At 35.0% G+C, this 12,156-nt stretch overlaps 1 protein-coding gene across 7 annotated transcripts in view; it reads right to left on the reverse strand.

Annotated features, from left to right (window-relative positions):
- AHI1 (Abelson helper integration site 1) overlaps positions 1 to 12,156 on the reverse strand; it is a 101,088-nt gene that overhangs the window by 65,414 nt on the left and 23,518 nt on the right. For all 7 annotated transcript variants that reach the window (XM_075748163.1, XM_075748168.1, XM_075748165.1 and 4 more), the window contains exons 11-16: positions 10,850 to 10,982; positions 9,751 to 9,874; positions 7,251 to 7,480; positions 5,137 to 5,240; positions 4,444 to 4,562; positions 1,254 to 1,384 (exon numbers count right to left, since the gene is read on the reverse strand). In XM_075748163.1, coding sequence (XP_075604278.1) covers positions 1,254 to 1,384; positions 4,444 to 4,562; positions 5,137 to 5,240; positions 7,251 to 7,480; positions 9,751 to 9,874; positions 10,850 to 10,982 — 841 coding nt within the window. The remainder of the gene's footprint in view (positions 1 to 1,253; positions 1,385 to 4,443; positions 4,563 to 5,136; positions 5,241 to 7,250; positions 7,481 to 9,750; positions 9,875 to 10,849; positions 10,983 to 12,156) is intronic.

Below are 12,156 nucleotides of genomic sequence, written 5' to 3' on the forward strand. Positions count from 1 at the left end.
GCAAAATAACAGCTGGTTAAAGCCTGTATTACTAGAGTGCAGGGACTGCCACCATAAATAAATATTCTTCAGTCAATTTCCTTATTGAAAAGTAATATTTGGCATAAGACAAAAAATATTCCATGCTTGTAAATTATTCAATAAGTCAGAAAAGTTAGTGCTGTTGCAACAGCTGCAGGAAATCCCAGAAGATGCATCAGGTTAGCTGAGTTCTCTTGTTCTGATAAGCAACTTCTGGAAAGGTGGCGTTCCATAGTATTTGTTTGTGCTTGCATTTTGCCAGAGATAGCTATCTTAGTTGTGGATTTCAATTATATAATACTAACAATAGGAGGGAAAGTTGAGCACAAAATTATTAAAAAATAAATAAAATTAGCTCTTCAGCTGATGGCATTATGAATGCAAGTGCAGTGTATAAGGAAGAGTCGAAGCCTGGTGAAAACATACTAATAACAAAGTTCCTCCCTTTTACGTTTATTCTTTTTTAAAGTTTTCAGACAAATTATGTAGTGGCATAGATGTAAACTAATATAGTTGGAAACACGGAAAGAAATTAAAAACAGAACTGTTGGTTAGCTGCCAGTTTTAAAATATTTACTTTTTCCTTTTTAAAAAGTATTTAGATCATAATTGGAGAGAGAATATAATGTCATCAAAACCAACCATTAACCATTCTGCTACCTTCTTCTGTGATTTTTGTCCCTTTTACCTCACTGTACAATGAAGATGACAAACTCTTTATCTTACATTTGCTTAGCCTTTTTCCAGGAAGATTTTGGCAGCTATTTTCAAAGTACTCGATTTGGGGAATAATCAGTGAAGAAACCTTATATTCCAAAGGCCAAAAATACTGAGTCTCTGACCACCCTGGGAAACAGATTAAGTGTTTCTCAACAAAAGTCTAATTCCCAATTTCAAAAAACACAACAGAAAGACTGATTTGACTTAAAACATTTCTGTGCATTCCAAGACCCTCATCCACATGTAAAGAATTGCAGTACATAAAAAGCTGAGCTTCAAGTTCTCCATTCCTGCTGGATATTACAAATGCTACCTCTGCCTATTAATTTCCCCTAGAGAATTACATCTTGGAGATTAATAATAGCTATTAAAAAGGTGGAGCAAAGGCTTCAGGATTTAAGAACATTCTACTGAACTTTCATTCCATATCAAAAGTGTTTCAATAAAGCTGACAAAACCCTTTCCACCTCAGCCTTGACAACCTGGCTTAAGACCATAAAATAATTAGTTACCTGTTTCTGGGTTCCAAACATAAGCCTTTCCATCTTCACTTCCAGAAAACAGGAATGTACCACATGGTGTTAAGGTGCTGTGAATCTTTTCTCTGTAATTTGTGGCACCTATGTATTTCTTTGTAGCCAAGCTAAAGATAAAGAATAGTTTGCAAATGTAGCAGATGCTTTCAGAACAGACAATTTAACTTTTTATGTGTCAGTCCCTTCCTCTATTCCTCAGAAAAATCAATACACCTTGCATCGCAAATAGATATGCAAGCACTCACCTTTTGCAGAGTGCAGTGTTTATCCTTTCTTTTCCCTAGCTTTCATAATGCATACAAAATTATAGATGAAAGTGTACATCCTTGTCTTTCAATAGAAAATGGAAATACTCAGATCTAGAGAATGGATATAGATGTTGTAATTTGCATTTTCTTGATCCTAGGCTTTGCACAAAATGGGGAAATTGGCACTATTACTCTAAGCTCTGCCAAAAAAGTTTTCATTATGCTTCCTGAACTTGATTACATCCTAGTAGTGCTTAAATTTATCCAGCAGCTCTTTTTAGCTCCTCAGACTGATGTCTCCTTGGTTAGAAAACCAGCAGTAGAATCAACAAATTTCAGACATCGATGTTGATATACTATTAGCATTAATATTTTTAAAATTATCTTGCAACTTAGGTATCCTAATCTGTTTTCACTGAAACACTACTGGTCAGCATAGTAATAATGACCTACCAATGAACTACTGTCAAACAGTAGGCGTCAAGTAAGAGAGAATCTACAAATGGATTTAAAGAAGCTAAGCCAGCTTGTAAGAGGCCATCACAAACATGAGATACAGCTTGGAAAGAGATATGAAAGTTCAAAATAGAGACTAATACAGCAGTAATAGTACAATGCAGAATTTGAGGCAAGAAGAACAGCAATAGGCCATGACAGCCCTCAAAGACAGAAGACAGTGATTTTTAAAATGTGTTACTGCAGAAATGGTGGACGTATGCTGGAAGTGTAGTGCAGTTAATATGACAGGAAAATTATTTTTAACAATATTTTGCATAAATATACCTTAGATACAATTCTATTTGGCAAGCAAGAGAAAAGGATGCTTTAATGATCACAGTGCAATACCATATTAGCTCAAATAAGAGTTTTAGCTGTGTGAATAAGAAAGATAGTATCTCTGAGATGTCATGAAGAAGAGCTCTGCAAGATGTAAAACTAACCTGCATATGAAACCCTAAGGAGAGGTCTGAACCAAAACTAAATCCCTGATCACATACCTGAGTGACAGGACAGCAGCTTTATCCAAAAAGATCAAAAAAGCAAGTTGAAAGAGGAAAGTTAAGAACAACTAGCTGTCAACCAAAGTGAATTGTGTTCATCTGTGACCTCCACCCCCTCTTTTCTCATGCAGGGAACGAACAGTTAATGCTGACGTGTAAAATTATCACTGCTGGGTATCTGACCCTGTGGTTTATTGATAGACTGAAGCCAATGTAACTGTGGGCTGCGGTCAAAGCAGCAGTCCTGCTGCTGTCTTCTCCACCCTTATTTTCCCAGGCTCTCCTTCATTTCTTCTCTAGTGTTTGGGCAACTATCAGATGAGTTAGATCACATAGTTGATTAAAATGAAAATTAATCATTTGTATTTGTAGGCTGATTTTTAGTAGAATCAGTTCACTGATCTGACTTACCCTGCATCAAAAGATCTCTAAAGCTGATAAAAAGGAAATGCTAGGAATACATGGCCAAAGGTGCGGGAGATAGGAGACGGTGTGTCCTATGGATAAACTGGCTTAAAATAATTGTGAAATTGCATACCATATTAACCCTTTCTTAGAGATTAATATACGTGTCCATTTTTCTCTCTCAAACTAAAACTCTCTGAACTTTTTAGGAATGGTGGTGATAGAAGAACACCATCTGCTTCAAAAACTACAGGTTCCTTCTGTTAATTCACCAATTTCATGCTTCAACTGAGTGGGTAGTTTAGCCTTCTAGCATGATCATTATAATTTTTTACTGTAAATTATAAATTAAGAATGCACTATAAGACTGGAAAGTCTTCAGCTAGTTCAAACATTCAACCCAATATATTATTTAAGAGTGAGATTTCCTGAGAGATTATCTATATGCATGTACAAAAGTATGTTCTAAAAGCACATAGTTTCTCGTGCTATGAGAGCATAAAGGTATTTCTCCCAGGAAATTTCATGTAGAACACCAGGGACCTTTCATTTTTTGCATGGTGAGGGGAGGAAGAGAATCCATGAAGTTACGGATGAATCACTTTGAGCATTTGTATCTTAACGTGACTTTCCAGAAAAGAACGTTCAGGTACATCTTATCAATGTGTGTAACTGATAGGAGTGAGACTCTTCTCAGTTTCACCCAGTGAAAGGCCAAGAGGGAATGGATACAAATTGAAATATAAGAAATTCCATTTTAAATTAAGAAAAAAAAAATGTTGAGGGTGAAGGAGCTCTAGAACATGTTGCTCACAGAAGCTGTAAACTCTCCCTCTTTCAAGATATTCAAAACCCAACTGGTCAAAGCCCTGAATAAGATGCTGTCATGCTTTGATTATTGGGATTGGACTAGACACTCTCCAGCCTCAATGGCTCAAGTAATTCTGAGGTTCGCTTGTTTTTTATTGTAGTTTATTATTAAAGAATCATTCATAACTATTAAAAATAAGAAAATAATCAAAAACTAAATTAAAAATACCTCACAGTCTACTTAATATACTGTAATACGTACATCACTACATTTTTCAGCATTTATGATGACAATCTTCTCTCCATTTTACCATCAAAATACTCTTCCCAGAGACTTAACAATGAGAAACTAACACACAAATAAATGTTATAATTTCAAAGTTATTTTCATGCACAGATTACATTTTTAAAAGTGAATTCAATCTTTATGAGACTAGCGTCTTCTTCATGCCACCTTAAGATCCCAAGTAATCTAGTAATTTTTGGATATTCTACTCTAAAAGACTTACCCAACATCACATGAAAGGTCTGTAATACAGCAGTGTTTTGAAATAATTTCCTAACCCTAATATTGCTATCCTTGATTATTAGGACATCTTTCTTCTCCACAACTATACATTTAATAGTTTATGGTAATTTATTTCCCCAAATAAATTTTAAAATAAAAAGAAAATACGTACTTGTCACCAAAAAGCTACTTACATTCTGAGATCCATGATTCTCAGGGTACTGTCTTTGGCGTGGATTAATAAACGCCTTCCATTTGGATGCACCTCCAAATGATTTATTGGTGTTCCTTTAATATCATTTTCTTTTATTTCCTACAGAAAGAAAGAAAATAAAGATATAACTTTGTGTTTTAAAACTCATGTTTTTACACGTTATTATTAATTTTTCTCTCGCATTACTCTTTTTCTGCCCCCTTCATTCTATCTGGTTAGGGAAGAAGTTTGTTCCTCTATTAAGGCACTACATCCTAGGCAATCAACTTTTCACAACCACAAGGCAGATTCTACTGTGACTCTGAATTTCTGAAATATGGTTGATGATGGAAATGCTGACTGAACATTAGGCCTCTAAGGTGACTTGTAAAGCCTGTGGTCTAGTTATTGTTGTCTCTCAAGAACAAACTTAATGTATTAGCATTTATCTGTTGATACAATGCTATTAAACCTCAAGAATTTTCATGTTTTACATACAAAAAATTGAAGTTGCAAAACAATTTGTCAGTGAATCACAGCATGTTCTATCAGCTCTTTTGTACTGCTATTTAAACAAAATACACTTTTTCAGTTAAACAAAAGTTAACGCATAAAAAATTTGAATTCAATCAAATTACTAGATTTAGAACAGTTCACATAAAAATTACAATGCTAGTTTAAGAAACCTGTATACCTTATTAATCCTCCAGTGTTGAAACAGGTGTTGAGAACTTCCTTTGACAGATGTATCCCAAACTATTATCAGTCCTGAACTATCTCCTGAGAACATGTGGAGCCCTGTGAAATAATGTCTTATAAGTAGAATACTCCACAAAAGAACTAATATAGAAAAGGATGTATGAACAAGAAACAACTTTTTTCTATTATTTTTGTAAATAGGTGAACACTGGTTCTTCCTTCTCTTTTGCTACGATATGCTGTCATGGTTCTACCCCAGCTGGCAGCTGAGGACCACACAGCCACTCACTCACTCACTCCCCCTACCGGGGTGGGGGAGAGAATTGAAAGAGTAAAAGTGAGAAAACTTGTGTTGAGACAGTTTAATAGGAAAAGCAAAAGCCATGCGCACAAGCAAAGCAAAATAAGGAATGCATTCAGCACTCCCCATGGGCAGGCAGGTGTTCAGCCATCTCTAGGAAAGCAGGGCTCTGTCACATGTAACAGTTACTTGGGAAGACAAACGCCATCACTCTGAACATCGATGCCACACCCCCCCATTCCTATTCCCAAACTCCTTATAAACTGAGCATGATGTCATGGTATGGAATATTCCTTTCTTCAGTTTGGGTCAGCTATCCTGTCTGTGTCCCCTCCCAACTTCTTGTACACCTGCAGCCATCCCACTGGCAGGGCGGTGGGAGAGGCAAAAAAAGCCTTGGCTCTGTGTGAGCACTGCTCAACAACAACAGGTCCATATAACAAACACATCTCTATTATCAACACTGTTTCCAGCACAAATCCAAAACTAGCTACTATGAAGAAAATTAACCCCCCCAGCTGAAACCAGGACGTATGCTCACTGCAAATACATTTCACTCATACTGCATGACATAAATTGATACCATAAATTTGGATTCAGCTCATAAGTCAGATACTGGGGTGCCAAATATTTTTTCATTTTTACTCATATTCTGGAACCAGCAAAAAATGAGCATCTACAGCTCAATGAGCATCACACGATAACTGAATGCTTACCTATACATTCCCTGAGAGCATCCTGAACAAGAACAAATACTGTTTTCCAACAGGGGTTCTTAAATTAAGCACAAATACTTATTCTTTATAAAAATGCAACTCTTTCCTCTTCGTAGTATCTCCAGTGAATACCTCCAAAAATGAACCAGCTAATTACTAATGATATCACTAATAGCAGAAAAAGTCTAACACTTCTAAGTATCTTATTCACTCACCCATCTGCAACTCTTCACACCCTCCAACTAGTACATGTCAGTATATATCTCTGACTCACTTTCAGCTGTTAATCTACCAGTTAACATTATTCACAATGGTCAAATCTCTGTCCTTTTCTCAGTTTTTCACATTGTCTGTCAACGTTGAAAAGTTCATCACCTTCCCACTTCTTCAGTCTAGCATTAAAATTCTCACAGTCTAACTACTGCTACCTCATTTTCTTTATCTTTGTACTGAGTCGATAACTTTGAATGAGAAGATGGTGGAGCTGTCTTTGCTACTGTCCCGATCATGCACTCTCCTGTTCTGAAGTTCAGTTCTGAGAGTTCTCTAGAAGCTGGTTTCAGATTTCCTGCTTCTGCTTTCTAGTTTGCGCATAATTCTTCCACCTAGAAGAATTCTAGCCAAACCTGCCTTTTTTCCAACTTACCTCTCTAACTGCTAGGCTTTCCACCTGCATCCTGATGCGTTTGTCATCTCTGAACAGTAGCATCTGTGCTTTATGTTCTGCTAGTTTTTGCTGCAGTATGTACAAAACATTAGCTAACTAATAGCAGCCAGTTATAGGGACAATGAAACCAAACTATGACGAAAATTTGCCCAGTCATCATTGCCTGATCACTACACATTTGTTTGCCTGTCCTTTCTACACTTGCCTTTTCTGATTACTGTCAATTTACATCAGGGACTATGTGTCCCCTTGTGTTCATCCAAGTAAGGCATCATACTAATGTATTAATTGCAAACACAGCTAAAACTATTCTATTCTATTATTGCTTTATTTCAAAAAGGCAATGTGAAATGCTAACTAGTAACACTCAAATTGGTCTTCAACTGAAAAGATGACTATTTGAAAAAGTAATACTAAGTACATACCTTCTGCATCAAAACAAAGTGTGTTGATGAAACTTTTGTGACCATCAAGCTCCTGTAGCAGTTGCCCATTGATTTCTTTCACGTTTGCATTCCAGATTCTAATCACTGAGTCATAACATCCTGTCGCGACCAACGAGTCAGCAATTGGGTGGTACTTTGCAGTGTAAACAAATGAAGGATGAGGGAAAACTCTCACTGCAGATGCTGCCTGGATTTCTATTTTCCACATTCTAAAAGGAAAGGATGTTAGGATATCTACTGTATAAAGCAATCACATACACAGGTATAACTAATGCCATGTTTTGTCCTAGTGGTTCTAGAAGCAAATGCTTGCAAACACTTAGCACCACCTGTTTATCCTACCAATTTGTTCCACCTATATTTAATCCTTTAATGTGGTACTTTCTAACAAGAATTAAGACACATTTACTACTTTATGTGGTACTCTGTCTTCAAAGTAAATTCCTCACTACTTACTCATTTAATGGATACTTTGCAAATTTAAAAATATACATAAAGAATGCCATAGAATGGAATAAGTTTCTTTCGTTCAGAAGTTACAAACAAATTAAGACCTTCTGAGGCATCGCTCTTAAAAAAAAACAAAACCAAAAAACAAAAAAACCCCACAAAGGAACAGTTAGGACCACTAAATAGAAATAAAATCCCTGGAAGTTTTAATAAAACAATTACCTACCACACAGTGATTATGATCTCAAGGATGTTTTCTTCACATAAATTCAGTTCTTACTATTCATCTATTTCCTATCCTTCACTACCCATAGGTGTAAGATTTTTCTTAGGAAGTGTTTTTGTTTGATGTTATACATTTGATGATTGAGCCTTCTCCAAAGATGGGTCCATAAAGAATGGAATGGTAACTGGGTCATGAAATACAGGTGGGCAGCACTTTTCAGAGCGTGCTTAGTTACAATATGGAATTGAATTGTTTGAGTGTCACCCTTCCAGGTGGGGTAACTACTTCTGGTGGCTACTGAAGAATTCTAAGCTTACTCTGAAGTGAGTTCATTACAAAATTGCAATCCCTTAGAGTATAGCAATTAACTTGCAACTTCATGTGCAAAGGTTACAAGGAGCCTACCTATCTTTTAGAATGGTGTTGCTCTAACAACTAAGTTGTTAATTTACTGCTCACAAATAACGTGGGACTAAAGCTTGGGAAGGCTCAGGGTTACATACAAAACACTATATAAAGAAGGATTCACATAAGTTCCCAAATTTCCCTTCAAGTTGCCTTAGAACTCAGTTCGAGAGATGATCCGGATAATAAACTGATAATACCTTTAAAGCAATGGTGCCGTTTGGTCCTCATCCTTCAATTCTACCATGTTTCAATGGCAAAATGCTCCCAATATGAAAGGGAAAAAGAAGAAACTCCTTGCCTCAAATGAGAGTTTTTAAGGAGCTTAAGGCAACGGACAATAAATACAGGAACTAACAACTCTTACTGTGACTATGCACAGTACACAGAAAAGGAGGCAGACCACTACAGTTTCAACTTGCTGCCACAAATTCAAGAATTGAAGAACAGCTGGGCCTTCTTATAGGTAACATAAATGACTGAAATTGATATTTACTTCAACATAAATTATTATTTAATCCACAAATAAAAAATAAAAACCTGAGCAAAGGTCTCAAAATAGTCTTTTTATGCCTACATACAAGGATTGCAAAAAAAAAAAAAAAATGCAGAACAGTTCCACACATACAATATATCATTTAACAATTCTTCTGGCGTTTTAATTATGCAATTGCCTGTAGCATTACTGAGTTGCATAACAGAAACAAGAGATACGGATCTGAAGAGCTAAAAATGTCCTATGAAAACCTATGAAGTTGCTCATAATAAAATTATGCAGTGTCACAGCTATACTTTCATGGGGTTTTTACAGTTTTGAGGGTCTTGCTTTTAAAACTTGAACAGATTAGTATTTTAATATTAACAGTGTTGAAGTACACTTTTAAACTGTAGAGGAAAATGTGTACACAGTCTCAGAAATAATACTATCAAATTACATTTACAACAATTTAAGTTGAATGATTTAACTTTGTGTCCAAGAATATAAGAAATTACATATATATGTACAGTGTAGCCTATTTATACATGTAACTTGAGTCTTAAATTTTCAATTTCCTACCTCGTGTTCAAATTTGCAAATACTACATTCATAATATGGCTATTTCTCCAAAGATAGAATATTCCAACTGTCTCAGTGACTTCTGGAAATATAAAGTCTTTTGGTTTTTTTGCTGCACTGTAGATTTAGACACTACAGTTTTTGAAAACCTTTGGTCTCTGATATATATTAGAAATTAATATAGGAAATACAGAGTGATTAAATCCATCATGATTTTTATAATATTATAGAGTAAGTCACACTGCAATAAATTCTTCATTTAAAACATTGTAACACAGTTTTTAGTAAGAAATGAAACTGGACCACTTTATTTTATGCCAGAACATCTTCATCATACTGACCTGACAGTGCCATCAGAGGATGCAGTAAGAAGGTATTGATTGTCTTTTGACCAACAAAGATCATACACTATGTTGAGATGACCATAAAATTCTCTCAGGAACTCTCCAGAAGGAATTTCATACACTAGTGAAGTTTAAATAGAAAAATAAAGATTTTGTAAGTATTTACAATCAATTATATGCAATTATTAGTGCAAGGTTTAGTCTAATCTTGGGCTGAGTTTCAGCTAGCATAAGTCAACTCATTTTCTTTTTCTTCTCTTTTTTGGAGAACAAGATCAAATAGTTGCTTGATGTGCATGGACAGAAAGCATATAGCCCCATCTAGTGGTCCATGGATGTCATGAATGTCTTAAGAACATCCTACTTTAAATTATTAGAACCAGATAGGAAATTTTTTTTTTTTTTCAATTTTGACAGCTACCCAACAAATCTTTGAAATAGATAACACAGAGATCATTTTGTGGGGCTGTGTAATGAAGGAATCTAGACTTACTGTTCCTTGCATTTACACATTTACTTTGTATACGCTTAATACACTGATCTCTCTAAATCTCAAAGTTCTTATGCAGGGCTTAAGAACTATGCAGTTGAGGCTACTGTGAAGCAGCAGCCCCAAGTTTGAGGAATAAGGAATATTTGTAGTTCCAACTGAAATGGATCATGGAAGACAGCAGCCTCCAGCAGTCTGTCTGGAGATGACAGCATTCCAGGTATCTAACTTTCATGACAGGTTAGGAGGAAAAAATTACAGAAAAAACATATGGTGGGGGCTGGAAAAGCTTTTTCACTTAAAGCCTTATTATTAGAAAATATGCTCCTTGTGCAAATTGATTTAGCATTTCCATTAGACCTCTGCGCAGAAATAGTATGATTTCATACCATTAAACTGTATATACATTACCATGTACAAAAAGCCAGTTCCAGCCTTACTGATAAAGAAAGAGCGTTTTCCTCAATGCTCTTTAATGCATAGAATAATTTACAAAGCACAATTATAAAACAAAACCTCTAAAAAAAATATTAAAAATACATCTTTTGCCCTTTAGTTTCAAACTATGTAAGAAAGAAAAACCAAACCAACATATTTTAAACTTACAAACAATGGGATAGCCATTCCTTCCTGCACATGCTGCTGCCAGCATTTTCCCATCATGAGAAAAACGAATACAGAAACAGCCCATATCTCCACTTCGCAGGGAAAACAGATGCTTGTTCGGTATGCGGCAAACCTAGCTTTTCAGGTAAGAACTGGGATTACAGTTATGAATATTAACTACACAACATTTAAGACACATTCTTAATTCCTGTCACGTGTAAGTTTTAAAAAGCTGCTAAGATTTTAAGAGAATTTAAAAGAAAAATGCAACCTTGTAAACAGAGACAGTTCTGCTGCATAACTTAGGCCACATGTTTGTATGTTCATCTAGTTTGTTTGTTCTCCATTATTACAGACAACTAGCAAGTTTTGAAAACCTAAGAAAAGGAAGCTGTTTCAATTTTTAATTAAGATTAAGAAATGCTTAATGATGACTATTGTCAATAATATAAGCTGTAGAGTTAGACTAAGTCAAGCTTGTTTAAGGAATTTAAGCACAGCTTTTAGTAACTTAATGATTGCAGTGTGAACTCATAAGACCGACTACAGGCACTCAAACCTTTGGTCTACCAAATCACCTTTCGCATTCCTCATCTGTACTTCAATTCCTGATTTTTTTAAACATAACTGGAGATAAAACATTGCAAAAAAATTGCACAGGTATTACACTCCCTCTTCCTCTCTCCCAAAATATTCCCTCTTTTTCACCCAAGAGCTTTTTCTCCAGAACTAAATTCAAAGTTTAAGAGTAATTAAAATATCCCAAGTAGTTATGTGATTATTTAACCTAAACATGATTTACCTTTATGAATGAAAAATGAATATGAACAGATTCCTATACATTTAAAAGTATACAAATAGATCTACTAATGAAATAATTGAATATACACTATTCACTTTAGAATACAGGTAAACATATCTTGTTAGAAACTATATATGCAATTAAGCCTTCTTATGCTTTTTAACTCCTCTCTAAAATAAAACATTACAATGCTGAATCAATAGTTCAGCTCAGAACAAGCTTCTTTTATTTACAGGTCATATAGCTACAATTCGCATATAAAATTCATTTCATATTTAATTCATATATCAAATAATTCATAATTCTATGGAACATTTTGCAAAAATAATGTCATCCATCCATCTATATCTATAGAGACAAACACAAATATATTGTGGTTCTTTAAAAAGATAATTTAGTTTTAAAGCTAAAACAGTAATTTAAATGTATAAAAAGGAAATGGTAATTTCGAGTGATTATTCATTTTTAAACAAGCAGATCTGCTTTAACATTCTTTGGCAAACAA

This window comes from Balearica regulorum, chromosome 3, assembly GCF_011004875.1.
Source record: "Balearica regulorum gibbericeps isolate bBalReg1 chromosome 3, bBalReg1.pri, whole genome shotgun sequence".
In the NCBI taxonomy this organism is placed as follows: Eukaryota; Metazoa; Chordata; class Aves; order Gruiformes; family Gruidae; genus Balearica; species Balearica regulorum.